Source organism: Corvus kubaryi, unplaced genomic scaffold (genome assembly GCF_017639235.1).
Source record: "Corvus kubaryi isolate FWS band 111438036 unplaced genomic scaffold, C.kubaryi_AGA036_p1.0 133, whole genome shotgun sequence".
NCBI classification, from domain to species: Eukaryota; Metazoa; Chordata; class Aves; order Passeriformes; family Corvidae; genus Corvus; species Corvus kubaryi.
The window spans coordinates 13944122-13969043 of NW_024580667.1; the positions used below are offsets into that span (position 1 = coordinate 13944122).

The 24922-nt window shown below is 42.4% G+C and overlaps 1 protein-coding gene across 1 annotated transcript; it reads right to left on the bottom strand.

The window, feature by feature from the left end:
• Positions 1–47: 47 nt before the first annotated feature.
• Positions 48–18907, bottom strand: ZRSR2 (zinc finger CCCH-type, RNA binding motif and serine/arginine rich 2). The gene is made up of 11 exons (XM_042037431.1): positions 18807–18907; positions 16955–17034; positions 16710–16806; positions 16306–16414; positions 15910–15996; positions 13617–13655; positions 11438–11553; positions 8380–8593; positions 6035–6090; positions 5752–5861; positions 48–5121 (listed from the first exon to the last, which is right to left on the bottom strand). Exons 1-11 carry the CDS (start codon positions 18851–18853, stop codon positions 4640–4642), a joined length of 1437 nt encoding a protein of 478 aa, XP_041893365.1. The 5' UTR covers positions 18854–18907; the 3' UTR covers positions 48–4639.
• Positions 18908–24922: the final 6015 nt, after the last annotated feature.

The following is a 24922-nucleotide window of genomic DNA, read 5'->3' on the forward strand; positions in this document are numbered from 1 at the left end:
GTAATTAGTGCCTGTATTTGCAGAGGAAAGAAGAGGCTACTCAGTGCTGGCTTAAAAAAAGGGTATTTTATTACAGTGCTTAACCTGTTCTTGAGCACTTCATTAAAAAATGTTGAGAATACTGTGTCCAAGTTTAGTTATTTACATCCATTTAAATTGTAGAGAAAGCAATAAATTAGCAAGTTTTTGGAAAGCTTGCCACATTAAACATGAAATCTATTTAAGTGGATGTTAAATTGATGGGGTAGTACCACTTCATTTGAAAATTAAACCACATGTTGGGAGAGATTTCTAGATAATACAGACTGAATATTCAGTTATTTTCATAGAATTCTGAGCAAGTCAATACAACGTTTACAATCCTGGTCTCAACCAAAAATATGTCAGATGAATCTGTTCTCCACCTTTCTAAAAGAACTGAACTGCTGCTTGATGTTATCAGCAAAAGCATGGGGAAAAATTACCATCTTTGGGCATTTCTGAAATTAATTTGAAATGAAATTCTGGTTTTTGAATTTCTGGTCTTGTGGGGAAGGGTTTGGTGGGGGGAGGGGAGCTAAATAATAAGTGAGAACTTCTGGATTGTTCAGGCAAGTTGATTGTTGTCTTGAGTGTCTTCAACTTCACTGACTTAAGTCTTCAACTCAAAGCGGCCTTCCGAAACATCTGCTGTTCCTTTTGGGGTAAGGCCACAATGATGGTCACCCTGTGGCTGCCTCTGTCAAGTTCCCACGTACCATGGGTTATGGTTGTCCAGCTTGCTTTGCAGTCTGTCCCATGGCTCGACAAAGTATTCCCTGTCCGTGTCACATCAGTTTTGGTTTTCAGCCATAGATACTGAATTCACCTGATACATCAGTGCTGAGCAGGAGTATATGTGGAATAATTGGGGTTTATTTTAATTGCAAGCTTATAGTGAAAGCAAAATGAGCTGCACTCTTTGGATGATGTAAGAAAGTAAATGAAGCTTTTAGGTTATTAACTACCATAGACGTCCATGTTTCATGTTTTGTAAGAAGTGCTGATCCAGGACAGGAAGCAATAGCATCTTTTAGCAGGCTCTTGCATGTCTTTAGAAAAAACCAAGTTATTTAGTGCACAGGAATGTCACTGGTAAACCTGAGGGCAGTTTCCGATAGACTGAACGTGCTAATACAAAACCGGATGCAAAACAGCCATGCTGCCATCACAGGGCATAAAACTGGGAGAGGAGTCACTTGGGATGCATTTTGGACAATGTACCCCGTAGATAAGGGCTAGGGCAGAGAGGGAAGGCTTTGTTGGGTGTCCCTAAGAAATGCCTTGCATTCAACACACAGACATGTGCCACCCCTCCTCCACCCCTGGTGGGGGTTGGCTACTCTGGACAGGCAGACAGGGAATGAAATCCCACAGAAGTGGCCACCAGCTATAGTTGGAGGGAAGGCACTCTGCTGCAAGGGGGCAAGCCCAGTTCCCTGATGCCTTAATTCTGCTGAGCAGCAGCAGTGCCCATGCCTACAGGGGTTCCCACTGCACTGCCACTATTCCCCTTGTGCTGCTGAACAAGGTAGTGTTGCTGCCTGGCTGGGCAGTTCCTCCTCCACTGAAGGGCAGGAGCAGCACCTGCTCCCCACCGTGACTGAAATGGGGCATCTGGCAGGCTCTGGCACTGCCACCCTGAACCTCTGTGTAAATGCCAGAATTACTCCAAAGCACCTTTGTGATCCCTGCAGAATTCACAACTGAAAAAAAGTATTTTGAAAGCTGCTGCTTTTAAGTAGTCATTAAAGTCAAAACAAAACTTGGCCCCTATTAATTCACTTTACAAGGTCCTTTTCTGTGACTATGTGGAATAACACGCAATAGGAACAGGCTATTCCTTACAAATTTAAATGCTTTCTGTGTTCTTCTGGGGCTTCTTCCCTTTGAGAAAGAAAATAATTAATCTTTACATTAAAAAACTTCTAGGCTGTTTGTCTCTCCAGAATAAAATAGCTCACTCAGATAATAATAAGGAAACACAAAACCATGCATATAACACTACTTAAGGTTATGAAGCAGAGAATACTGAAAAATACAAACTCTGAAGTTAGGAAACTGGTAGAATCCCAGGTTTCATGCTAATAAATGCAAGCTAAATGTCAGATCTACAGCACTCAAATTCTGTGTAATAAACAGTGTGTGAAAGTGAAGGGCAATCACAGCTACCAGTCCTACACTGCACAGATACAGCCAGCACGTTTGGGTCCAGACCTCAAGAAAAACAAGCTGAAGCTTCAGCCATTGTAGTAGCAGAAATAAAGTATATTTTAATTTTTACATGCATTTCTGAGCAAGTTTGGTTTTTTGATTTTTTTTTTTTTGTTTGTTTTTTTAATACAGCCACTCGGCTTCCCAGATCCTGTTACAAAACTGTGGGGACAAGGAGCCTAATTACCCATTCTCACATTGGTGTTACTGGGCACTTAGTTTGTAATCCCACGGAGGCCTGGTTTGCTTATTTCACCTGACTGGTCACAGGTTCCCACCACCTCCTCCAGCACTTTTCGTGACAGCCGATTTTGCTGGGATAATGCTCCGTGCCGTCCGGCCCTGTGACGCGGGATGCACAGCACCTGCACGGGCACAAGTCAGCTCTCACACCACAGCTGTGGGAAGCAGGGCAGCCCCAGGGAATGGAAGATGTTACCAGCCTGCTGGTGGCGAAATGAACCACAGTTTGCTACATGCTGTGCCAGTGACCCAGCGAGATAACTGAGCATCTATGAAAAAAATAAGAAACTTTAGGGAAAATTGGTTGCTAAGGTGTAGTGAGAAAAGGTACATTGTAAGAAACTGGCGGTCACAAATTTCTCAAATGGAATCAAAAACTTAGTGCTGTCTATCCTTTGAAATATGCCTTTCAAAAAAGTTATTATTTCAAAAGTTACGCTATTAAATTGCAACTCCTACATCTGTTAATAACTAAAACATTTAATCAAATTAACTAAGCTACAGCTCTGCCTACAGTTATGACAATATATAGTGAAAGTCGGGTTTGAACTGAACATCACTTTTGTTGGATTACTCCATATTGGACAAGTTACACATGAAGAAAGAAGGAAAAATGTATAATCAGCATGCTAGGTGCAGTATGCATTTAGAAAAGCAAAAATATATATATATAATATCCAGAAGCAATGTTCACTCAATCTTAACTATCCTGGGGAAAAACATTCTTGCTGTGAGGAATGCTACTGGTAAAAGTCAGATACCCAGATTTTCTAAGGGAGTTTATGTTACAGTGTTGGGAGTTGTAATGAATTCCTATTTGGGAGCACTTCATGCCTGCTTTAGGCTTCTAACATGGGGTCTGATTGATTCTCTAAAGGCAGGAGCCCAGTTCTTTGGAGAGGCTAAAGGGAGTTATCTCTACAGACCATTAGGGCACTTGCACCTTCAGTGCCACAAACTCTCTCCAAGTGTCTGAGGACACTGAGGTGCCCAAGTTAAAAACCTGAAGATAAGCCATGTGAAATACAGTACATCTAGCAGCACAAATCTTTTAAATAAAAGTGAAAAAATACTGGTAAGGATTTATCTAACTGCAGGTACTTTGCTAATATAGCTGTCATTTCAAAAGGGTTTTGTCCCAGTAATTTCATTTTTATGTACCCTACTCTTCACCTTGGCTGTAGGAAAGCAAGGCAGTAAAGTGCCTTAAACTGTTCGTAAAATAAACTTTAAAAGGCTCTAAGTCAAGTCCTCCTCTCCCAAAAACATAAAAGTATTCTTTCATGTATAAACCCTTCAGTTTCTTCAGCCACTCTGCAGCCATCTTGATTGAGCCTTCACAATCACATCTTTGGTTCCCACATGGACACTTTCCACCCCTCCAGCACAGGTTAGGCAGGTTGTTTTCACCTACAAATGGTGTGCAACCAAGAGGTATGCAAAGTATTTCTAACCTCACTCGAGGATTACAGTTCCGTGGTCTCCACTCTTATTTGGGGATTAAGGTACTGAATAAACTGCTTGTTTCTCTGTGTACTTGCTACTTGGTTTTAGTCTACTGCAATCCCTACAATCAGCTCAGCAGCTCAGTGAGGGCAGAGAAAAATCCAACACTCATGACCAAAAAGCTCCTACTGGCCAAGTATTGTACCATCAAACAGTGATGTCTTTGAGATCCCTTTTCTCCAACTCATAAAACGATTAGATTGTCTAGAAAGAGATTTCCCATAAACAGATGAAAAATACAAATGGCAGTCATCTACACAGACCTGGATCTGCAGTGTGCTGGGGTGTGAATTTACTGCACACTGGCTGATCTGTACTAACTCCTTACAGGGACAGTAAACACTTAACACACACATAACAGAAATAAGCATATACCAAAGAGGCTTCACTTCTCTATTTGTACTCAGTGTGCATCCAGGTGTTGCAGCAGTTCAGAGGGACAGAGGAGCTAGAGTACTTGACATTCACACCTTCTATAGGACGTAAAACTTTTAATTTTCTCAAGCTTCGCACACAGTAAACTGTGTTCCTTTATTAGGAAGAAACATTTTAATGTGCAAGAACACTTTATTTGAAATTCAAATATATCTGGTGCCCTATTGGAAAGATTTCTTTGTCAGCTCTATTTTTATCAATTAGTGATTTCTGAAAATAATTCTCACTTTGTTTTGGGAGTTTCACTATTTTTTCCTCTGCTGCTTGATCTCTTTTTACCCCTGCTCCTGGATCGAGAGGAACTCCTGCTTCTGCTCCTGCTGCGTGTCCGACTGTGACTCCTGCTGCGACTGCGGCCTCTCCTCTTCCTGCCCCTGCTGTGAGACCTCCTCCTTTCTCGACTTCTCGACCTCCCCGACCGGCGCCGCCTCTTGTTTTTGCGGCGATTCTTTTTTCTCTCAGACTCTCCGTTTCTCCGGTAGGAATGGTCGGGGCTGGGGCTGCCCCTTCTCCTGGACCGGCTGTAATAGTCGTCACGATGGCTCGATCTGTTTCTCCTCTCAGAGTTTTTAGACAACTGATGAGTCCGTTCAGGAGAAATACGTATGTCTCTATTGGCCTCCCAAAACTCATTGTTTGGATTTTTGAATACATGAAGAAAGTTGCAGTGTTTCCCTCTCGGACACTTCTGCCTTTCAAATAAGCCTGCAACAGATTAGGGTTTGCTTTTTTATGAACCAGACCTGTTAAATCTCTTTCTTCATTATGTACCTACTGGAAGAAACTTAATTATCGGAATTTTTGCTTCTCCAAACAGAAGAACATGCATCTGACCACCTATCAATTTAATTCACACAGGATTAATTTTCACTGTGTACTTTTCTTGGAATTAGCTTTTTAACAGCTATGAAGATTTGGTTTTAGTTTAGAACAAACTTCATTTTTCATACCTTAATGTAAGAAGGTAAATCTAGGTAAGTCAAATATTATAGTTACTGCTAAGAACCGTTGATAGTCCAGAAACTGCTGTTGCTTCTCAACAGATAAATTAGCACTTCCTGTAGTTTCACCCTAAGATTATTATTTCTAAAGTTATAATCCAAACCTTCATTTCTAGACCATGGTAAATCCACTAGAACAATTCAGACACTTACATGACATGGTGTAGTACTCCCTTTCTTTCCTGGACCTACACAAGCAAGTTAGCACTTTTGTCTTCCAAACAGAAATGAATACAACATTAGGCAGATCTGAAAGCTACAGACTAATCCCTCTTTTTCACTTCCATGAGTGAGTACTCTTTCAATAACACATATTCTCTTTTCCAAGACTCACCACATATGGCAGTTTTCCACCTCGTCACAGGACAGAATTCACAGTGAAGCTGTCTGCCTGCATACCATCGTCCACTGAACAGAGCCAGAGCTGCCTGACAGTCCTTCTCCCTTTAAAAAATAAAAACAACAGACAGCATTACCATCACACAGTTATTTCAGACACCAATTTTGGGCTCCCATTACACTATGAGAATGAAGTGGATGGACAGTACAAACACTTCTCATTCATGACTCAGCTCTGGAGTTCAGTTCTAACGTTTGGTAAGACTGCGAGTACTTACGACTGGTACTGGACGTACACATTTCCTCGCAGGTGAGGCTCATAGTTGCAACTGACCTGAGGGGATGGAAACAGGAAGTTAGGGCAGTGGAAGGTTTATGCTGTACAGCAGCTCAGACATTCTGAGATGGGCAATTCTCATTTATGACAGTTCATCCATATCAATTTAGAGATGATTTTCTTCTGAATACAGTGTTAACCAAAAAACAAAAAAACAAAAAAAAACCCAGAAAAAAAGCCTTTCTGGCTTACGTTTGACTGTTTCCAGCACTATGCTTTGATTAAATCTGGGACCTTGGCTTCACTTAGTCCACAAGACAGCTTGTACTCCATTGTCTTGCACTTGTCTGGGCCAACCCTACTATGCAACATCCAAATCCTGCTCTGACAACAGTTAGTAGTATCCTCAAGTGGAAATGAGGGATTCATTACAGTAAGCGACTCTAGAGGAGTGTATCTTCACAGCATCCCGTGAACTGGGTTCGAAAAGCTGAAGACACCATCCTTCACTGTACAGTTCTGAAAAACCTTTTTTTGTAATGATTTAGCATTCAAAGTATATCTAAAGCTCTCAAAAATATAAAAATTACCTTTGAAAAAGCTTGCTGCTTGTTACAAAAGATTCTGAGATGGGCACGTCCAAGCAGGTGGAACCCAGTTCTCCGGGGCAGAACTGCAATTCCAGCCTCTGTTGCCTGCAGGCCTTGTCCAATATTCGCAGCAAACTAGATTAGTGGCTCCTTTCATCCCTGAACCCTGGCTGACCCTCAGGGAATACCTCTTTGTATGCTGGATCAGGAAAGGGCTTCAGCCACAATAACAAGCAGTTGTACAATTAAGTATTACAGGGTAAGGAGTCAAACTATTTGAGATAAACAATGTCAAGACAAGAACAAGTGAGAATGATTTTGCCATAGCCATTTCTGGGTAGGAGAAGAACCCTAGTCTTCTAGGGTAGTGTTTTATCAGGATCTTCCAGATTCTGGAGCAGCTTCCCAGAAAAAACAGCCAAAACAAAACCTTGGACTACACTGGAAAAGGAAATCAGCTGAAAGACAGGTGTGTATAATCTGATTCTAAACGGTCACAGAGTCTCAGCTCAGTCACAGTTAAGATTCCTGCAGCCAACATGTCATTCCGTAGCATCTCTAATGTAGTTAAAATGTCCATGAGAATCACTTTGCTGTTGCACAATTGTCTCAGAAGCCACGAAATGCCACACTAACAGTCACAGGGACCCAAGCAGGTGCAGCTTAGCACGGCTGCACAGAATGCCACTACAAAGCCAAGGACCTGACTTTGCTGATAAGGCTTTTCAAGCCATGCTCCATAGGAAATCTGCATCCTGTGTTCTAGTAGAGGACAGCCTGCTAATATCCCATGAGTCAAAATACAGAGGGGATACTCCACTCCTCCAAACAAGTGAAGGTTTCTTACCTATGAAGCTCATAATGCAACTATTGAAAACTCACTCTTTCTACTTTTCATCTTGCTTGAAATGCTAATGCTATCTCAGTCCTAAGGCAGTTGTCAGTAGATGAACACAAAAGGAGAAAAGGCACTATGTGCCTCCTGGTGACTTCAGGAAAACACTCAGCAATGGCAAACAGAAAGGGATGCTGCAATAGATTCTGATACAAGGAGATTGCACCATCCAGGCTGCATATTTTGGGGCAACATGGGACTGTCAACACACATCTGTCATCTCTGAGGTCTCCATTTACAGATCCCTCTTTTTCCCCATAAGAAATCATAATATAAATGGGAAAAAAATCAGTACAAAACATTCAGCAAACCAAATGCACAAACTAACGATGGATGACAAATCTCAAGACGATTTATGTAACTTACCTTTCTGTAATTCATCCTACTGAAATATCTGCTATCTTTTCAGTTCATTGTAATCTGATTTTATTTTATTCAGCCAGTCCTAAAATGACATTGTTTGGGTGTACACTCCAAATACATTTCATACCCCACTATTTCATTCCTTAGGCCCAAATACAGTAGCTCAGATGTATTTACATTGTCTAACAGTCTTAGTGGACCCTCTGGGGCTTAGCACAGGGTAAGAAAAGAAAGAACAATGGAATAAGTGGACTGTTGAGCAGTGTAATAACTTGCGATATAGAAGCGCAAGCTTTTGTAACAGTTGAGGGGAATGGGAGAGAAGATTCACCCAGAGTAAGATGGTGCTCTGTAAGAGTAGTGACAAGTTTACAGGTGACATGAGAGATGCAGTTTGCTGTAAGGATGCTGCATAGTTCCCTAGTGTACACAGGCTTTGGCTGGGGCATGCTGGACAGAACTTCTCTTAAGGCTCATGAACCACACTTGGATGCATACCTTGAACTGAACCACCTTCCCCACATTCTGAAATTCAGGGAGCACGTCCTCATAGAACTCCAAGAACTGCTGGTAGGTCTCCTCATCACTGTACTCGAGACTGGCATCTGTGTCATAGTCGTCTCTCCGGCACTGCTCCATGCCAAAAGTGATGAACATCCCTCGCACGAGCAGTGTCTTGCTAGATGTGGGGTAGTTATGCTTGCGAGAACACCTGGACAGGTGTAGTGAAGAAAGAGAAGTGGAAAGATTGGCACTTTCAGCAGAAAAAACACTTGTGAAAGCTTCAAACATTTGCCATTTTCACTTACAGTTACTATAAAAGAAAATCCATTAGTGGAAGATCAAGATATTACAATTACTAAACCAAATCTTTTGGAGTGAGTTTGTACATAACCTTAATGCTTCCTTAATGCCATTAACAAACACGTTCTTGCTTAAGAAACCACAACTACAAAAGCTATCAATATCAGTGTCACAATGAGCACTGAAGTAATTTCTTTTAGGCTACTAGGGTTAATGTGTCCCCATTTTCTGAAGGGCTTAAAAGATTGTCAGGAGTCTTTCTATAAAGAGATTTTAAAGCAAGTCCCTGCTCTTCTTTTTGCAAACTGAACAACTTTTACTGAAGTTGTTTTCATCATATAGGGATGGAAAGCAGGAGTGAGGGAAGAACGGCACATTTAGACCTGCACCTGGATGAGTACAAGACTGGTATTTTTCCACTTCTAACAAAAAAAACCAAGAAACCACATGAAACAATTACAAAGGTTCTTCTAAGTCAGTCTTATCTTGATCTGCATCTTCTTGGCAGCCATAAAAGTATTAGGTCTCCCTCACCATGCATCATATTCAGGCTACCTTACCAACATGCTGAAATACAGTTCTCCCCTACACACCTTTAGATTCAGTAAGAACACAGATGTTCTCCATGTTTATTTCACTGTGCTTTATGATTCCCATGCAATATGTCCCCAAGCAACGGGGTCATACACTCTCCAACACATTTCTCCTTGTCATGACATGATCAGAAGAACATCCAGACTAGTAGTCTCTTTATGTCACTGGACAGCACAGACAAACTGCAGGGAGGTCAGGTCTCAAAATGGGCAACTACAACCTAGACTCCAGCTAGGAAGCTTTTCTGCACCCAGTCAGTCAGAAGTGGACTCTCACCTTCTGGTTGACACCTTAGACTTCAAAAAGCAAACAACAAAAAAAAATCCAATCTCCAAACCCAAAACTAAACCAGAAGACAATTAATTTGATGCTTATTATTTTTTTACATTTTAGAAGCTGCCTCCTTTTGCTGTTCAATTTCAATAGAACACAAACCCAACCAATATTGTCTGTACATAAAACGATACATTCACATGACAGAACAAAAGGAACCCCAAGGAAAATGAATGACTCAAGAATCCAACATTACTGCAAAACGTTAGGTTTTGAATTACTGGGGAAATTGGTAGTAGCAAACTCAGCCGGTTTTAGCTTCTTCAAGACATAGTGAACTTAGACAAGATTCAGCAGTTATTTGTTGATAACACTGGCTCTTAGTTTTGCACAACTCCTTCCAACCCATCCTTCCAGTCCTACCCTAGCTGTACCAGTCCTTCAACTCACAGACAGCACTAGACATTACAATGACCAGATTATGAAGGAAACAGGTATGTGAGGAAAAAGAAAGAAGATGAAAGAGAGGTAGCTGAGATCAACAGGGGTTAAAAGAAGAAGGGCAGAGTATGTTTCTCAGTATTTATTTTCCAAGGGTTATTCATAGTTCAAATGCAAAGTTCAAAGCAAAACTGAATTTTATGCAATCCATAAATAAGCCATGGAGGCTATCTCCATTAAAGACCACTGAAACAAAAACACTGTGAAGATTACAAAGACCTAGACATTTGAAAAAGAATGCTGTCTACAGTGACATAGCTGGTGAAATTTTTATTATGGAATTCAACACATATTTAAGAATAGAAAAAAAGATGTTAACTTGAAGCTTCCATATAGTTGAATTATAATTATCCACAGTATACATCACACTGGAACAAATTACTCCTAGGATAAAGAAAACTACAAAGAAAACTACAATAGCTGGACCACACATGTTTCAGTGATACAAGTTAGTAAAATAACCTCAGAAGTTTTTGCTGAAGATTCATGTAATAAATATCAGAGTACTTCTCTGCTAAGCTGTTGTTTCTCCTTAGCACAAAAAAAATCAGGGATTTTCCAGCCAGAAGCTGCATTTGGGTCATCATTGTCTCTGGTCGGTGATGAACATGTACTCCACAAACTCATTTATACTTCTGGCTTCCTCTACGTCCTCTGGCAACACGTTTGCCATTTGTTTCATATGAGAAAATCCTTTCTTTTTCAAAGCTGGTAAACATTCAGAGACACCTAACTAAACTGCAAATAATCACTCCCACCCTACTCCTGAGTTTGCTGTTCATCTACCACAGCCCTCCTCCATCTCCCTCTTTGAAAGCAGAATCTGGACTTGTCAGCCACTTCTACAGGGGTGTTGCTCATCTCCCATCATCCTGACGAGCTTCTCTGTTCTTGCCTTTTACTACACTTCCCTCCTGAGATAGGGCATCCTGTCAGCGTACCAGAATCATGAATGAATGTATTGCACATTTAAATAGTGAGAACTCTGGAAGCTACGTGACAACTTTCCCAACTGTGCAGATTTACCTTAATTTACTTTAGTCCATTTGGGATTTGAACAGATGCAAATTAGAAAATAAAAAAAATCTAACATATGACATATCAAACCTGTACTAATAACAGACCATATACATTCTGGCAGGTGTTTAAGCTAAGGAAAACTCATTCTGACCAGTGTAACCAGAAAGCAGCCAGAATGCACCATCAATAACATGCCATAACAATAAACAGCTCAATTCCAGCCAGGCAATGCTCTGCTCTCAATCCACATCCACAGAAGTATTTTATGTGGCAATTTTTCCTCCGTTTGCTTATGACCTAACTAAGTTGCCTCCCTTTCATCTCCCTAACACACTTCTATCCTGGTATATATTCAATGGATTACCTGTCTCCAAATCGGCAGGAACCTGTTTTAATATAGAATGGGCAGTTCGCTCTGTCCTTCTCTGTTCCCAGATTCTCTGGGGGCTCTGGGTTGTGCCAACTCACACCATTCTCCAACTGTGGAAGAAACATTAAAGTACACAGAAGTTAGAGACAAGTAAAGAAATAGAACTAACTAAATTCACATGCAGTTGTGAGCACTGTGTTTCTACAAAGCAGGCTGAACCTAATTAAAGCATTGTTTTTCTGCCTTGTACACCTGTGTTGTGGTTTAATCCCAGCCAGCAGCCAAGCCCCGTGCAGCCACTTGTTCACAGCCCCACCAGTGGGATCAGGGAGACAATGGAAGGGTAAAAGAAAACTCGTGGGTTGGGATAAAGACAATTTAACAGGGAAAGCAAAAGCCAGGCCCACAAGCAAAGCAAACCCAGGAATTCATTCACTGTGTCCCACAGGCTGGCAGGTGTTCAGCCATCTCCAGGACAGCAGGGCTCCACCATGTGTAACAGTGACTTGGGAAGACAAACTCAATCACTCCAAATGTTCCCCCCCCTTCCTCCTTCTTCTCCCCCCTTTATATACTGAGCATGATATCAATGGTCTGGAATATCCCTTTGGTCAGTTGGGGTCACCTGTCCTGGCTGTGTCTCCTCCCAACCTACCATGCACCCTCTGCCTCTTCACCAGCGTGGCAGTATGAGAAGCAGAAAAGGCCTTGGCTCTGTGTAAGCCCTGCTCAGCCATAACAAAAACATCTCCACATTCTCAACCCTATTTTGAGTGTAAATCCAAAACGAAGCCCCATACTAGCCACCATGAAAAAAATTAACTCTACCCCAGCCAAAACCACCATAACCTGGCAGAGAGAAAGCTACAACTATTTACTTATTTTTCTCTGCAACAGCCCAAAGCTCAGCATTATCACTGTTAAGTATATAACTGCATATAGAAAAGGCTAAAATAAAAGTAACCTGCTAAAGGCCAGAACTTAAAAAAATTAAATTCATAGTTAAAACTGGAAGTAAAAGTGTCCACACTGATCATCTTGGATCATTAAGATTTCTATAATTCAAAATGGCTTTACCAAGTTGCAAGCCTTGAATGACTACAACCCAGACACATATTTAAAAAAGGGAATTTTCATTCTAACCAAATAATCTGTAAAGCTGACTGGCCTAAGTTCTCATTTTAAATCAACTGAGAACTCTTTTTATTCACAAGCAGCATTTGACCTAGCTACCAGTTCTGTTCATGACTTGCAGCCATAATTTTCTATCACCAGAACAGCCCTGTTATATCAGCAGTAACTGAACCCTGAACTGATACTCTAATGCAGTCTCTAACATACCACATTTCTGACTATTCCTTCACAGACATGACTGCTAATGCATCTTGAGCTCTGGGCAGGCAGCAGTTCAGAGCACTTTCCTACCCATCTTATGAAACAGATTCCCTAAAGAACTGTTTAAACATGATTTGGAACCAAATGTAACTCCAGTGTAGCTATGGCAGTCAATAAGCAATGGATAACTAAGTTAAAACATTTTTTCAGATTCATGCAGTGGTTTAAACAGAGCAAGAATCTTCACAAGTTTAACCACATGACAGGGATAAAAGCCATATTATTCTTTAAGGCAATCTCTAAGATTCAAATGAAAACTGCAGGTTTTTTTGCTACACACTGCCAGCTTGAGATCCATGCTCTTCCAGACATCCAAGCAGTCAAGCTTCTCCCTCCCCCACCTTTTTATCTTTTCCTTAAAGATCTGTGCCCTCCTCTACCACTGAATCCTCTTATTTACAGCCTGACATCTGCTTAAAAAGACAAGTTTATCTGGCCACCCAGGACAGACAGATTTATTTAGAATTACAATTCACAAATAAACCATCATGCATAGTGTTTTTTAATAGCACCCAGCAGTATTTCCAGGTTCATTTTGACTCAGACCTCCTGAACAGTCATCAGCATGCACAACTGCACTGCCACCAACCAGCCAGAAATATGCTTAATTATGTTCCACCCAGTAAATAATTGTTTACAGCTCATGCAAGCCACTATATATTAAATTTATTCAGGCCCTTAGGTTTTCGAGAGCAGATGGACAACATGCTAGAAGGCAAACACCGGATGGAAATTAAATTACTTTTCAGTTCTTTTTTCAAAAAGTCTCTGAGCATACCTGGCTTTCAGCTTGATCCAGCATCCTCTGCACAGCTGCCTATAAATGGTGCAAACACAGGACTAGTGAAAACCCTGAGGACACGCAAAACATCTGGTTTCTTTAGTTAAGAACCTAATTTACAATGCTCAGTGATTATGTATAATGAAAGTGTGATGGGGTTTGCTTTAAAAACAAGAGATTTACTTTGGCTCTGTAGCAATTCATGTACTACAAAGCTGTTAAAGGATACATCAGACAAGACCCTCATGGAGATTATTTTCCAAACTAAATGATAGACAATGTCAAAGTTTAATTTTCTTTTTTAAAACTATCATTGAACTATCGATGCTTAAATCTGTCTCCTGCTCTAGTACACAGCCTGGTTACAGTTAAGTCCATAATGGTTTAGTTGCACTAAATGTTTTAACTTACACATTTTATGGAACACACAGAAAAACACAATGCTTAGTGAGCCTCTGTTGAAACAAGAGATGCAACTCTTAAGAAACTTAAACATCATAAGTTAACCACATCTAGCTCTCCAAATACAGGAAAGCAATGAGGATATTCTTTCCCTTCCTCTTCCTAAGCGGGCTGAGTAAAACAGTATCACTCTCCAAAACTGGCTGGACACTACTTCTAACAAATTGTTCTATGAAATTCCTAGGAAAAAGACATTTAAACATAATCAATACAAGAAAATATGCTAGGACCAATTTAATTTGAAAGAGAATTAATTAAATTAAAAAAGAGGAAATAAAAATTAAAAATGTAATTCAAGATGAGGACTCAGACAGCATCTGGTACTGATCACCAAGGATGTCAGATATTATCCACCCTAATAAAGAAAAATGAAACAGAACAAACAAACTCCCCAAACCACACAAACAAAAATCCAAAGCCAAAACCACTCCTTCACCCTCTCCAAAAAAGCCTCAAACCACCACCATCCATCAAACCAGAAAATCTATTTCTTCATTTTAGGGAGGAAAATTAGTTTTTTTTCTTTTATCACTGTTACAATTTGAATAAACTGCTGTTTCAAGACACAGGCAAAACCAATTAACTTTCTGCTGCTAAAATGGGTGACTCCACTCTTAGCTGGGTATCAGTTTCCCTCTGGGTGCCTGTCAATGCCCTCTATGAGCCAACAACTCACTATCCCAGTAAATAATAACCCAGAAAAACAAAAAGCAAAGAATCCAACAACCAAGCAAAAAAGAAAGCTGCATCCATCTAGTTCAGGGACACAAGTTATCCCACTGAAGGCTTGGCAAACCCAGACACGTGGACAGAGGGGAGGAATAAAATCTTGCTGTTATCATGGTTCAACTCTCTTCAAACTATATCTCAACCCTAAATAAAGGACACGAGCATCATTTTCTCTCCCTACTCTGCAAAAAGAGAAATGGACACTCAGTACCTGAGGGAGTAAGACAGAAAATACAACAACTGCTGTTCTTTGGCATCTCTTATTCAACTGTTACATAATCAGTGGCACAACCAACTATTAACTGCAGAGAGACAGAACTGTCTGCTCATGGCTCTTCTCCTGCCATGGCTACCAGACACAGCCACAACACACCTCCCAGTGAAATGACTGGAAACTTTGTGATTGTGGAGAATCTAAAATGACCAGATCCTAGAAAGCTGCAGTCACTCTTCAGTGGCAATAAGACCAGTCCTCACACTGCATTACTGTACAGGACATCTTATATCCAGGTCACTGAACTTCTAAAACTTAGAATATTAAGTTTAAGAATAATGTATTGTTAACAGAAATGTTATCAATGACTTATATCTTCAATATCATTTTTTATTCCACCCAAGGAGCTCTGAAAAAAAGATACGTCCTGTTGGATGAGTCAGGTAAAGAAGAGCTGTAACACATCTTTTGATTAAGAACTGTGTTAAGGAACAGCAGCAATGTACTTCCATATTCCATATCCTCTTTGAGCATTTTCTTCAGCACTGACTGTGTTCAACTGGGACATTAAGGAAGGATTATCTTTAACACATGATGCAGAAAGTGCACTTATCAGAACCTGCATTGGCACAGTGCCTTCATATTTACCTGATGTAAACAATTACATACTGTGAACAACCAGATGCATTACCAAGAGTTACTTCAGGGTATCTGGACCCCCTGGATGCTCTTTAACACTGAACAATAGTTTAGTAACTTAGACAGAATGGGTTAACTAATGCATTTGCTAATTATAACAAAATCCCTCTTCAACATGCATAACTGTTGCATCTGATCATGTCACAGGATATATAATATGTATATCCTCCCACCACCAGGAATCACCTCTCTCTCTTTCTTCTCCTGTTGCTTCTGCTGTGCCACTTCTCTCTCTTTTCTTTGCTGCTCTTCCCATTCTTCTTTGATCTTCCTCTTTGTAATAAAAAAAAATTAAGGAACAAGGTTTTACAATCAGTCAAAGTCAAAACTACCATGTTGCATTACAACTCCTTGACCATTAAGTTTTCATCCAGTCAGAAGCAACTAAATCTCTGACAAAAACCATTTTAGGAGTTGTTTTCTTTTCTTTTCCATTGTGCTTTTCTATACAAAAGACAGTAGAGTCTATGCTTCCAAACACAACAGCATCAAGAAAAGTGAGTCCATCACAAAATAATAAAAGGTAGTGTACTAAGTCTACCTTGTTGCCAAGCCCAACTCTAAGTTTTTATATCTTTATACCTCTTCTTCTTCTTGACGCTTTCTTGCAGCCTCTTCTTTTTCTTTCTTTAGCTTGAACTCTTCTTGGGCCTTTTCTTCTCTCAGCAACCACTGCTCATGCAGTTTTTGTCTACCAAAGAAACCAGACACCACTTAGACCACCCACTTAATGACTACCCATAACTGATGCAACTGTCATAAATACAACTCAACTTTGTTACTATAGTAATAACTGCAACTTATCTAATCTTCTTTAAAGGAGAAAATTCCATAGGAATCATTCAGGCTTTAGAGAAAAGGACGGTGTAGCCTGACATACTCAATAAAGATTGTGTTTCATGGAATATATTCAAACTTTTCAAAGTACCAAAATGGAATTGATTACAAGTGTTTACTGCATATATGCCATTTTCTAGATTTCTCACCTTTCTGCCTCAAGTTTTTTTTCTTCCTCTTCTTCCTCCTCTTCTTCCACTTCCTCCTCTTCCTCCTCTGACACAGATTCATCTTTTTCTGCAGCTTCTGAGAAAAAACGCATGAGAAGTTCAATGCATCTACATAACATCTACATGATGCTACAGCCAACAAAGATACACAAAGTGATATCTTTTAAAGAAACAAAAAACCCCCAATCACTTCTAGTTCCACTGACAGTACCAAATTCAGTTACCTGAGTCCCTTAGTTTGGCAAGTGCCTGCCGCTTTTTTTTCCTCTTCTCCTTCTTTAGAATAGCTCTGTACTTCTGATGGCTGAAGATGAGAGAACATTCCTTATGTTAAAACAGCCAAACAAATAATTTTTACTGTCATATGTGCACTTAATTTCCTTCAGCAATAGAAAAATCCCACAAACTGCACAATTAACAGGCACTTATATGAAACAGTAACTCCACGGCAGCATCTGACGTGACAAGGACATCTGTAAATCTGTGGCTGTGCTGTTAAGACTTGCATGTGGGCAGCAGCAAGAAGACACCGCACATGGGGTCTAATCCTATTTAAGTTGTGCAGTATTTGACATCATCACCAACTCCATGAAATCTCACTCAGCTTCTAAAACTTGGTCACTAGATAAGATCAGGGAGAAAAGCTTGGAGATCTCCTACCCTACAATTTTGGCACACCTTTCAGCACATTCTAGTCTTTTATTTACAGGACATGAAATTTCAAGTGCTTTCTTTTCTCCTTTGATATTCTCCACAGGCAGCAGTCTCAATGCACAGCTAACAAAATACACTCCACAGCCCCCACAGACAATGCTCAGCTCTGCTCTTCTGCTACAGAAGCTTGGCCAGAGTCTTCCTTGCTTGTCTGACAGCTTTGAAGAGCTGCCTACAAGCAGCACCATGTTTTCACTATGGTTAAAATGCCTCTAATGTCTAAAAGCCTTTTCACATCAGGCTCTTTTCTTTCAAGTTTCATTCTATTTTTCCTATTCCTAGCCAGTTCATAATGGATAAATAGGGAGGGACGATCTTCAGCTCTTGCTATTTGTGCCACACCAAATGCTGACGGGAGATCAAAACCTTCCCCTTTTGGAGCGTATAATTTTAAAGATTCCACAAGCGTAACTCAGAACTTCACCCACATCTCCAATCCTGTTCAGGATTGCTCACATCCTCACCACCTGCACACCTCTGCGTGCCCAGGTGACACCACGGTGCGTGTTCTGGCAGCAGCGCCTGCCCGCACAGACCAATGTCCCCACCTGTGCCCTCCGCCTCTGACCCGGCCAGCCCGGCTGCTTCTCACCTCGTGTCCCTGCCTGAAACGGATCGCATCCCTCAGCAGGTGCTTGGCGCTGACAAGCGATAACCTCCTTCCCAGTTCCCTGGGAACTTCCCTTTCTTGACACCCAAGGAAGGGACGGAGGAACTCCCCTTACTCTCAGGCTAGCACGCGAGGAGGAGCAGCGGAGCCCAAGTCGCTGCAGTGCCGGGGTTCGCCTCTCCCTCCAGCCGCACGACACCGCAGCGAGGCCTTGGCAAACACCTGGACACCCCGACCGGGGAACGCCGCTGTGAGCATGGCTGCCCTGGCCCACAGCCTCCGCGCCGGGGCTGGACGGGGCTCAGCCCGGGCACGCACATGCCGCTCCGCGCCGCGGCCTCCGCCGCTCCCCGCACCACCCACGGCCGCCGCTTTCCCGGGCTCGGGACGCTGCACCGCCCCTCCACAGCTCGGGCGGGCAAGCACAGCGGCCCCGCTCCCCCCGGTTCCGGCCGGGGGCGGGACCGGCAACGCCCCCCGCCCGCGGCTCCACTGCCTCCGGGCCCGTTCGCCGCCCCCAGGGCGGCCGCGCTCCCGTCCCGCGAACCTCCGAGCCCGGCTCCCCTCGCCCCACCGGGCCCCGGCCGCGCGGAGCTGCGCCACTGCCGGGCCGGGCCACGGGGCGGCCTCAGCCGCGGCCGCCGTGCGCTCGGGCGGTCCCAGCCAGGACGAGGCGGCGACTCTCCGCAGGGACCCGCGGGCCCTTCCCCTTGCCCCGGGGGGTCCCGGCCCCGGCCCGGCCGCGGCCTCACCTCGGCTTCCCCAGGGGGGGCTCGGGCAGCAACATGGGCGCCGCCATCTTGCGGTGCCGACGGGACGTCACGTGACCCCGCGGCGGAAGGGCGCGCAATCGGTTCCGGCAGCCGCGCGCGGGCAGGGCGCGCGTCGCGTTCGCGTGGCGGGGGGGGGGGGGGGCTCGTGTGGCCGCTCCGTCCGGAGCGCTGCCGAGGCACCGAGGGCACGGAAAGGCGGCACTGCGGAGTCCCATTTACCGAACTCTCTCAAAGACCAAAAGCGAGGGAGTGCACTGAACGCTCTTTTGTCACAGAATCGCAGAATTGGCCAGGTTGGAAGGAACCACAGTGGATCATCTGCTCCAACCTCCGTGCTCAGGCAGGGCCATCAGAGGGCACAGGGCTGTGTCCAGACGGTTCCTGAATATCTCCAGTGAGGGAGACTCCACACCCTGTCTGGGCAATCTGTTCCAGTGCTCGGTCACGCACAGTAAAGAAGTTCTTCCTCATGTTCAAGTGGAACTTCTTTGCATCAGTTTCTGCCCATTGCCTCTTGTCCTGTTGCTCGGCACCCCCTGAATATGGTCCACCCCTGGATCCATCCTCTGGCACCCCGCTTTTGATATTCGAATGTGTTGATGAGGTCTCTCAGTTGTCTCTTCTCAGGGGTGAACAGGCCCAGTTCCCTCGGCCTTTCCTGATTCTGTGTAATGTCCTCAGCCCTGCCGGGTAACTGGGTGCCTGTGCAGTCTCAGCTCGCCTGGGGTGTTGCTGCTCATGGCAGTGCCTGAGTGATGCTCCGGGCAGTGACTGGCTGCCCACAGCCTGTGCTCTGGGAGCTGGCTTGGTTGTGTTGGGAACTGTGTGTGGGAACGGGGGTTTCGGTGCCTGCCATGAGGTGAGCTATCAGTGTGTCCCTTGGCTGCTGTGAGCATGGCTGCCCTGGCCCACAGCCTCTCAGAGTTGAGGGAAGTCACAGTTCCAGTGCAGCAGCAGCAGTAGCAGCAACACACCGGAGTGGTACATAGATCAATTTAGCTCACACTGCTGATGTATTCCCATCATCGTCTCTGAGGCATAGTACCTGACCTGATTATAAACGCATTTCATGGCAGGAAACTACTCCACACAGACCCTCATGGTATGATGGATGGAAATACGCAAGTTGTCAGTAATCAATTCCTCTGCGACACGAGTGCTAGAGTGCAGCCTTCGGAGGCAGTGTATTTGTAGCTTTCATTTGGGCATGTTTTGCATAGTTATTAATAATGTACATTGTTGATTAAGGTCTAAATTATTCTCCTAAACCACAATGTGTGAGCTTATTTCCTGTATCCTAGAGGTACTACGCTGCATAAACAGCCAGAGCTGCTGACGGTGAAGCACACCACAGCAGGCTCCATCAAAATCCGACTAATTGACTGTGCTGTTCGTTAACAGCATAATGAGTATCCTCTTAGGTTGAAGCTCAGTGAAGTTATTCAAAGCGAGCATGTGACTGCTACAGTCAGCAGTTACATTTGCCACTTGACCAATGAATATTCAGACCGTGACCTCTCTGCTGTTACTTAACCATGTGCCAGATCCTAGACTCTCTTTTAAAATGAAGGAGTTGTCATCAGTAGTACTTTCACTGTTCTTGTGCAGAACATACATGTAAAATAACACATAATTTGCTGTTTCTTGGATACAGAAGATGGCAGTATTGTGCATTTAACAACTGATGAGCCATGACACCTGTGAAAGTTTTGAAAAAAACAGCCAAATGTGTTTTGTAATCTTATTTCATTAGGAAATTATAACTATAACTTTCATCCTCCCTTCAAGAGAGGAAGTGCCATAATATTAACCTTCCTTTAAACTATTTATAAGTCTAAATTGAGAAATTCAATCATTTCTTTCTTTGGTATGCTACATTTCATCATGGTATTTTTCCAATGTTCTTAGGGAAGGCACCATCTTAAGCTTATCTATTTCAGCAATGAAAAGTAGGATTTCATTTTAAGAAAACACAAAATATAACAGCTATTACAGATATCCATAATGATTCTGGAAAAAGCAGTCATTCTCTTCAAAGCAGGAATACAATAGTTGTGTTTTTCTCCGTTTTGTTTATTCCTATTAATTTATACACATACAGCAACTTGATCTTCACGTCCGGGTGCAGACTTCCATACAATTTAATTAATACAGTGTCAGAAAGAAAAAAATATGGCCATTCCAGGCAAGAGCCATTCACATATCCAAAGTAATATTGCATTCCAGTCAGTAGCTGTTAGTCCTTACACTGGAATTATAGACTGTGGGCCTTCACAAGCAGAGTTTATTTTTGTGTCAACCTTCAGGTTGTGGAACTCACTTTTCCATATTTTGTAAAGAAAAGTACTCCTGCATGGTCTACTGCCATGTGAACCCCATCATGAGAAGGTCAGTATTGGATGCACAGATTATACTTCATGGAATAGCCCAGAACAGAGAAACTTTTATCTTACAACTTCTAGTTACATACCATGAGTTACATACCATGTTGCACTCTAAATCTCTCTGTGCCTTTCCAGATGTCTGCACAGAACTGTGCATGCACAGTAGAGCAGCTCTGAGTCGAAGTGCAGTGACTCTGTTTGGCACACATTTGAACTTCCTTTCACTGTGGCTCTTCTGGTTTCCATTTCGTGTATTTTCTGCCATTGTAGACTGACACAAGCAGATAAGAAGGGTTCACTCTCTTTGTAGTATGCCCAAGCCCTCCGTGGAAACAAGAAAGATACATTTTATAAACATACAGATTATGTAAAAGTTGTCCTCACCATAATATTTGCCATATGCTCCAGGAGAAGAGTGGCACTTTCCCTCATGGAATTGTACATTTTTTTTTTTTCATGGTTGATGCAAATGGACATAAGAGAACATGAGGGAAATGGCAGTCAATCACTAGCCTGGATTTGTTGGACCCAGAAAATACATGCTAAGTAGGAGACATCCAGGAGGTGTGGGCTTGGGATGGGTCAGTTTTCATTGATACTTCAGGGCTGTTGTTTGTTGTTTGATGATGAAGTGCCGGCAGCAGCACCATCCTCCCACCCCCTCTATGCTGGAGGTCTCTGTGTTCTCAGTCTCAGTGCCATCCCCACTGTGGGCTGTCCTTGGTGCTTTCCACTGCAAAGTGCCCTTTCCAAGGCGATACATGGGAATGCTGGAGAGTGCATCCTTCTCCCAGCTACATGACTGTCTCGAGAGCTAAATGATTTCTCACACACTGTCTGCTTCTGTGAGCACTGATAAAAACTCGGAGACAACCAAGTCAGTTCTGCACTGTTACAGTGATGACAGTGGTGGCAGCCCTCATCCAACGCCCTGTTTCCCCAAAACCTTCTGGTAAAGATCTGCAGTGTTTGTAATTTCCACTGCACCCAGGGAACCGTGCAGCGCTGTGCACAACTGGGTCTGGAGTTCGCCAGGTACATTTCCATGAGTGACTAATGCTGACAGTCACACATTGACTCTTTCCTCATAAGAGTTCGACACAACTATTTAAGACTAAAGATTAACTTCCTCAGAGTTTAAAACTGTTAATTTGTCAAATTTGAAAACTGAGGTTAAGTTTAGCCATAGCTGTTAATTAACTTATACAATAGCTATCAATATTTTACTTCCCTGGGATTTTCCATTTCAAAGACATCAAAAGGAGCAGAAAAAGTACATTGCTAATCACATGGAGAAGATGGAAGGGGTTTGTTCGTTTTACCAAGTCATATGCTTCCTTGAAATTTCAGTCCTCTCCTGATTTTTTTGGTAGTCCAAAATTTGATGTATTTTAAAATATATATGTACAGATAATACATTAGCTTCTGTAGACCAAAAGCATTGAAAAAAATTACAGAGATACTCTTATTTTCAACCAGGCAGACAAATTCATTTGGTGCAATAAGAGAAATAATTCTTTGCACTAGTTCAGTGATATTTCTGGAATGCAGATCGTGCATGAAATTTTGCATGGCTATGATCTGTAGCTCCACAGTAGTTAGGAAAAAAAAAGATGCTATAAAAGAGGAGCTACTTAAAAGTCTAACGCCTCACAAAGTAGTCAGTTAAAAACATACCTTGCATATGTGCATGAAGATTGTAATTTGTTCAAACAAACTGATGCCTGACTGATTAATCAGTGGTAAACAAATGCAGACATGCTTAAACAGTGCTATGTATCTGGCCAAAATGGGAACAGAAAGTTATCCATGCATATAGATTTATTAAAAGATACAGAGTGGCAGAATGTCTGTCTGTCTTTTTAGATTATGCAGATATACCCCATTTGTAAACTGAAAAGTTGCAGTGCTTTTTAAGACAGTATTTAAAAATACCATTAATTTGGAGCAAAGTTATCTTCCTGCTAACACCTGGTGTAGTCTTGCATGTCCACCTGGCTTATTTAAAAAACGTGCTGGCTTTGGAAAAAGATTTATAGATGTGTAGCAACTGATTGCTTATGTGCAGCACTTTGTGCATGTACAAATGGATAAGCACGTGGGCCTTCAGCTGGATACATTTGGCACACATCCACGTTGCTGTGCACATATATATCAAGTGCACGGTGCTCTCCCTGTGAGCTGTGAGCTGGGGTGTTTATCACACTGCTTCTTCTCCTGGCCTCCTCCCCTCTCTGCTGGAAAAAATCATTTGTCTTGCTTCTTGCCAGCAAGACAAATTGGGGAAAATCAGCCATCCTGGCTGGAATTCAGCAGCTCTGATCAGGGAATCCAGTCATGTCCTCTGAGTTTGTTCCTGCTGGGTGTCGTGTGCCTTCGATGTACTTTGACACCGGTCCTGTGCAATTCTGAGGGGAAGAACTGATTTGTGGTGTTTTACAGCAGGGAGAAGTGGTGATGCTGCGTATCACACTCAGTTCCATTTGCCTTCTGGCAGCAGGGAAAGAGTGCTTGGCTCTTCTCCTCTCTTCCCAACTTCTTCAGTGTTTCCCCCTAAGGTACAAAAAAGTTCACGTGTTCACTATTGAAGCAATGCACATGAATTTACCACGAAACTGATTGTATTCACATTGTTTTAAGATTTTTTTAAAGTTACAGATGTTCCAGTAACCTGACAGTCCTTCATACATCTGTACATTTTTCAGTTCGCTCCTTTTGATGTGCATATATACAGCAGGTTAATTTAAGCTGTCTTTAGAAATGAATACATCACTTTTTTGTTTTCATAGGCAGAGATTAAACATTCAAGCAGATAATGTATCCAATAGTTTTGTACCCAGACTGGGTTGCCTAGTAAGAGTAAAGAGGTACCTGGGAATCAGCTTGGTGAATGACTTTCAAAGATGGGATATCAAATCCTTTAACATTGGCTTCTAAAAATGGTTTAAATTACTGAAACAGTAAGTTCTCTGTTACCCCAAAGTCAAATATCGACTGTAGTAAATACTGGTTATTGTTTTTTGTAAATTCAGTCCAACAATTAAGTCAGATTTTCTCACTGTTTGTCATTTGTGTGAAGCTCTTTGGGTTTGCAGTCTCAAGACACCCTTTGTAGTGCTAAAGGACCAACTGAAAGTAATTCTGAAACGATCTTCAATGTAGGAACTAACCATTAATCAGAATGGCTACAGGAGGAGTACAGCAACAGAATGAAATAAAGTAATCCTGTCTTGCTGCCTAGATTGCAGAGACTGTTCAAATACCTGCAATACATCTCAGTTTCGGAATTGTTTTTGTCCACATTTATTTATTTGTCTTGGTAAACATTTGATTAATAGTGTAGAGTGCATTAAAATATTTCCACACGTGTGTGTACATGTATACACAGTGAGTCATGTCTACAAAACAAAAATATGTTCCTATACAACATGCTTCCTACTAAATCCTTTTATTGCACCTCTGCTTATTCTAGTTGCTACCGTAACGAGCCTCTAACAGGAAAAAAGTATTTCTCCATGCACATAACAGTTCTTTTCATGCAAAGCAATGCCTCAGATGTTGGATGTTTTTGTGTAGAACAAGGCATTTGCTCTGATGTGCTCAGACCAGCTCCTGAGCCAGGACATGGGAGTGGGACCGGGGTGGGGATGAGGGGACGTGGCACTGTGCTCATCAGACTGGCCCTTCACAAGTGCTGTGAGTCCAAAGGCA

Coding starts and splice junctions, on each gene's coding strand:
- ZRSR2 (XM_042037431.1), bottom strand. CDS start 18,853: ATGGCGGCGCCCATGTTGCTGCCCGAGCCCCCCCTGGGGAAGCCGAG. Junction 16,807..16,954: donor TGCCAAACTAAGGGACTCAG/GTAACTGAATTT, acceptor GTTTTTTCTCAG/AAGCTGCAGAAAAAGATGAA. Junction 13,656..15,909: donor AGGAGAAGAAAGAGAGAGAG/GTGATTCCTGGT, acceptor CACCATTTATAG/GCAGCTGTGCAGAGGATGCT.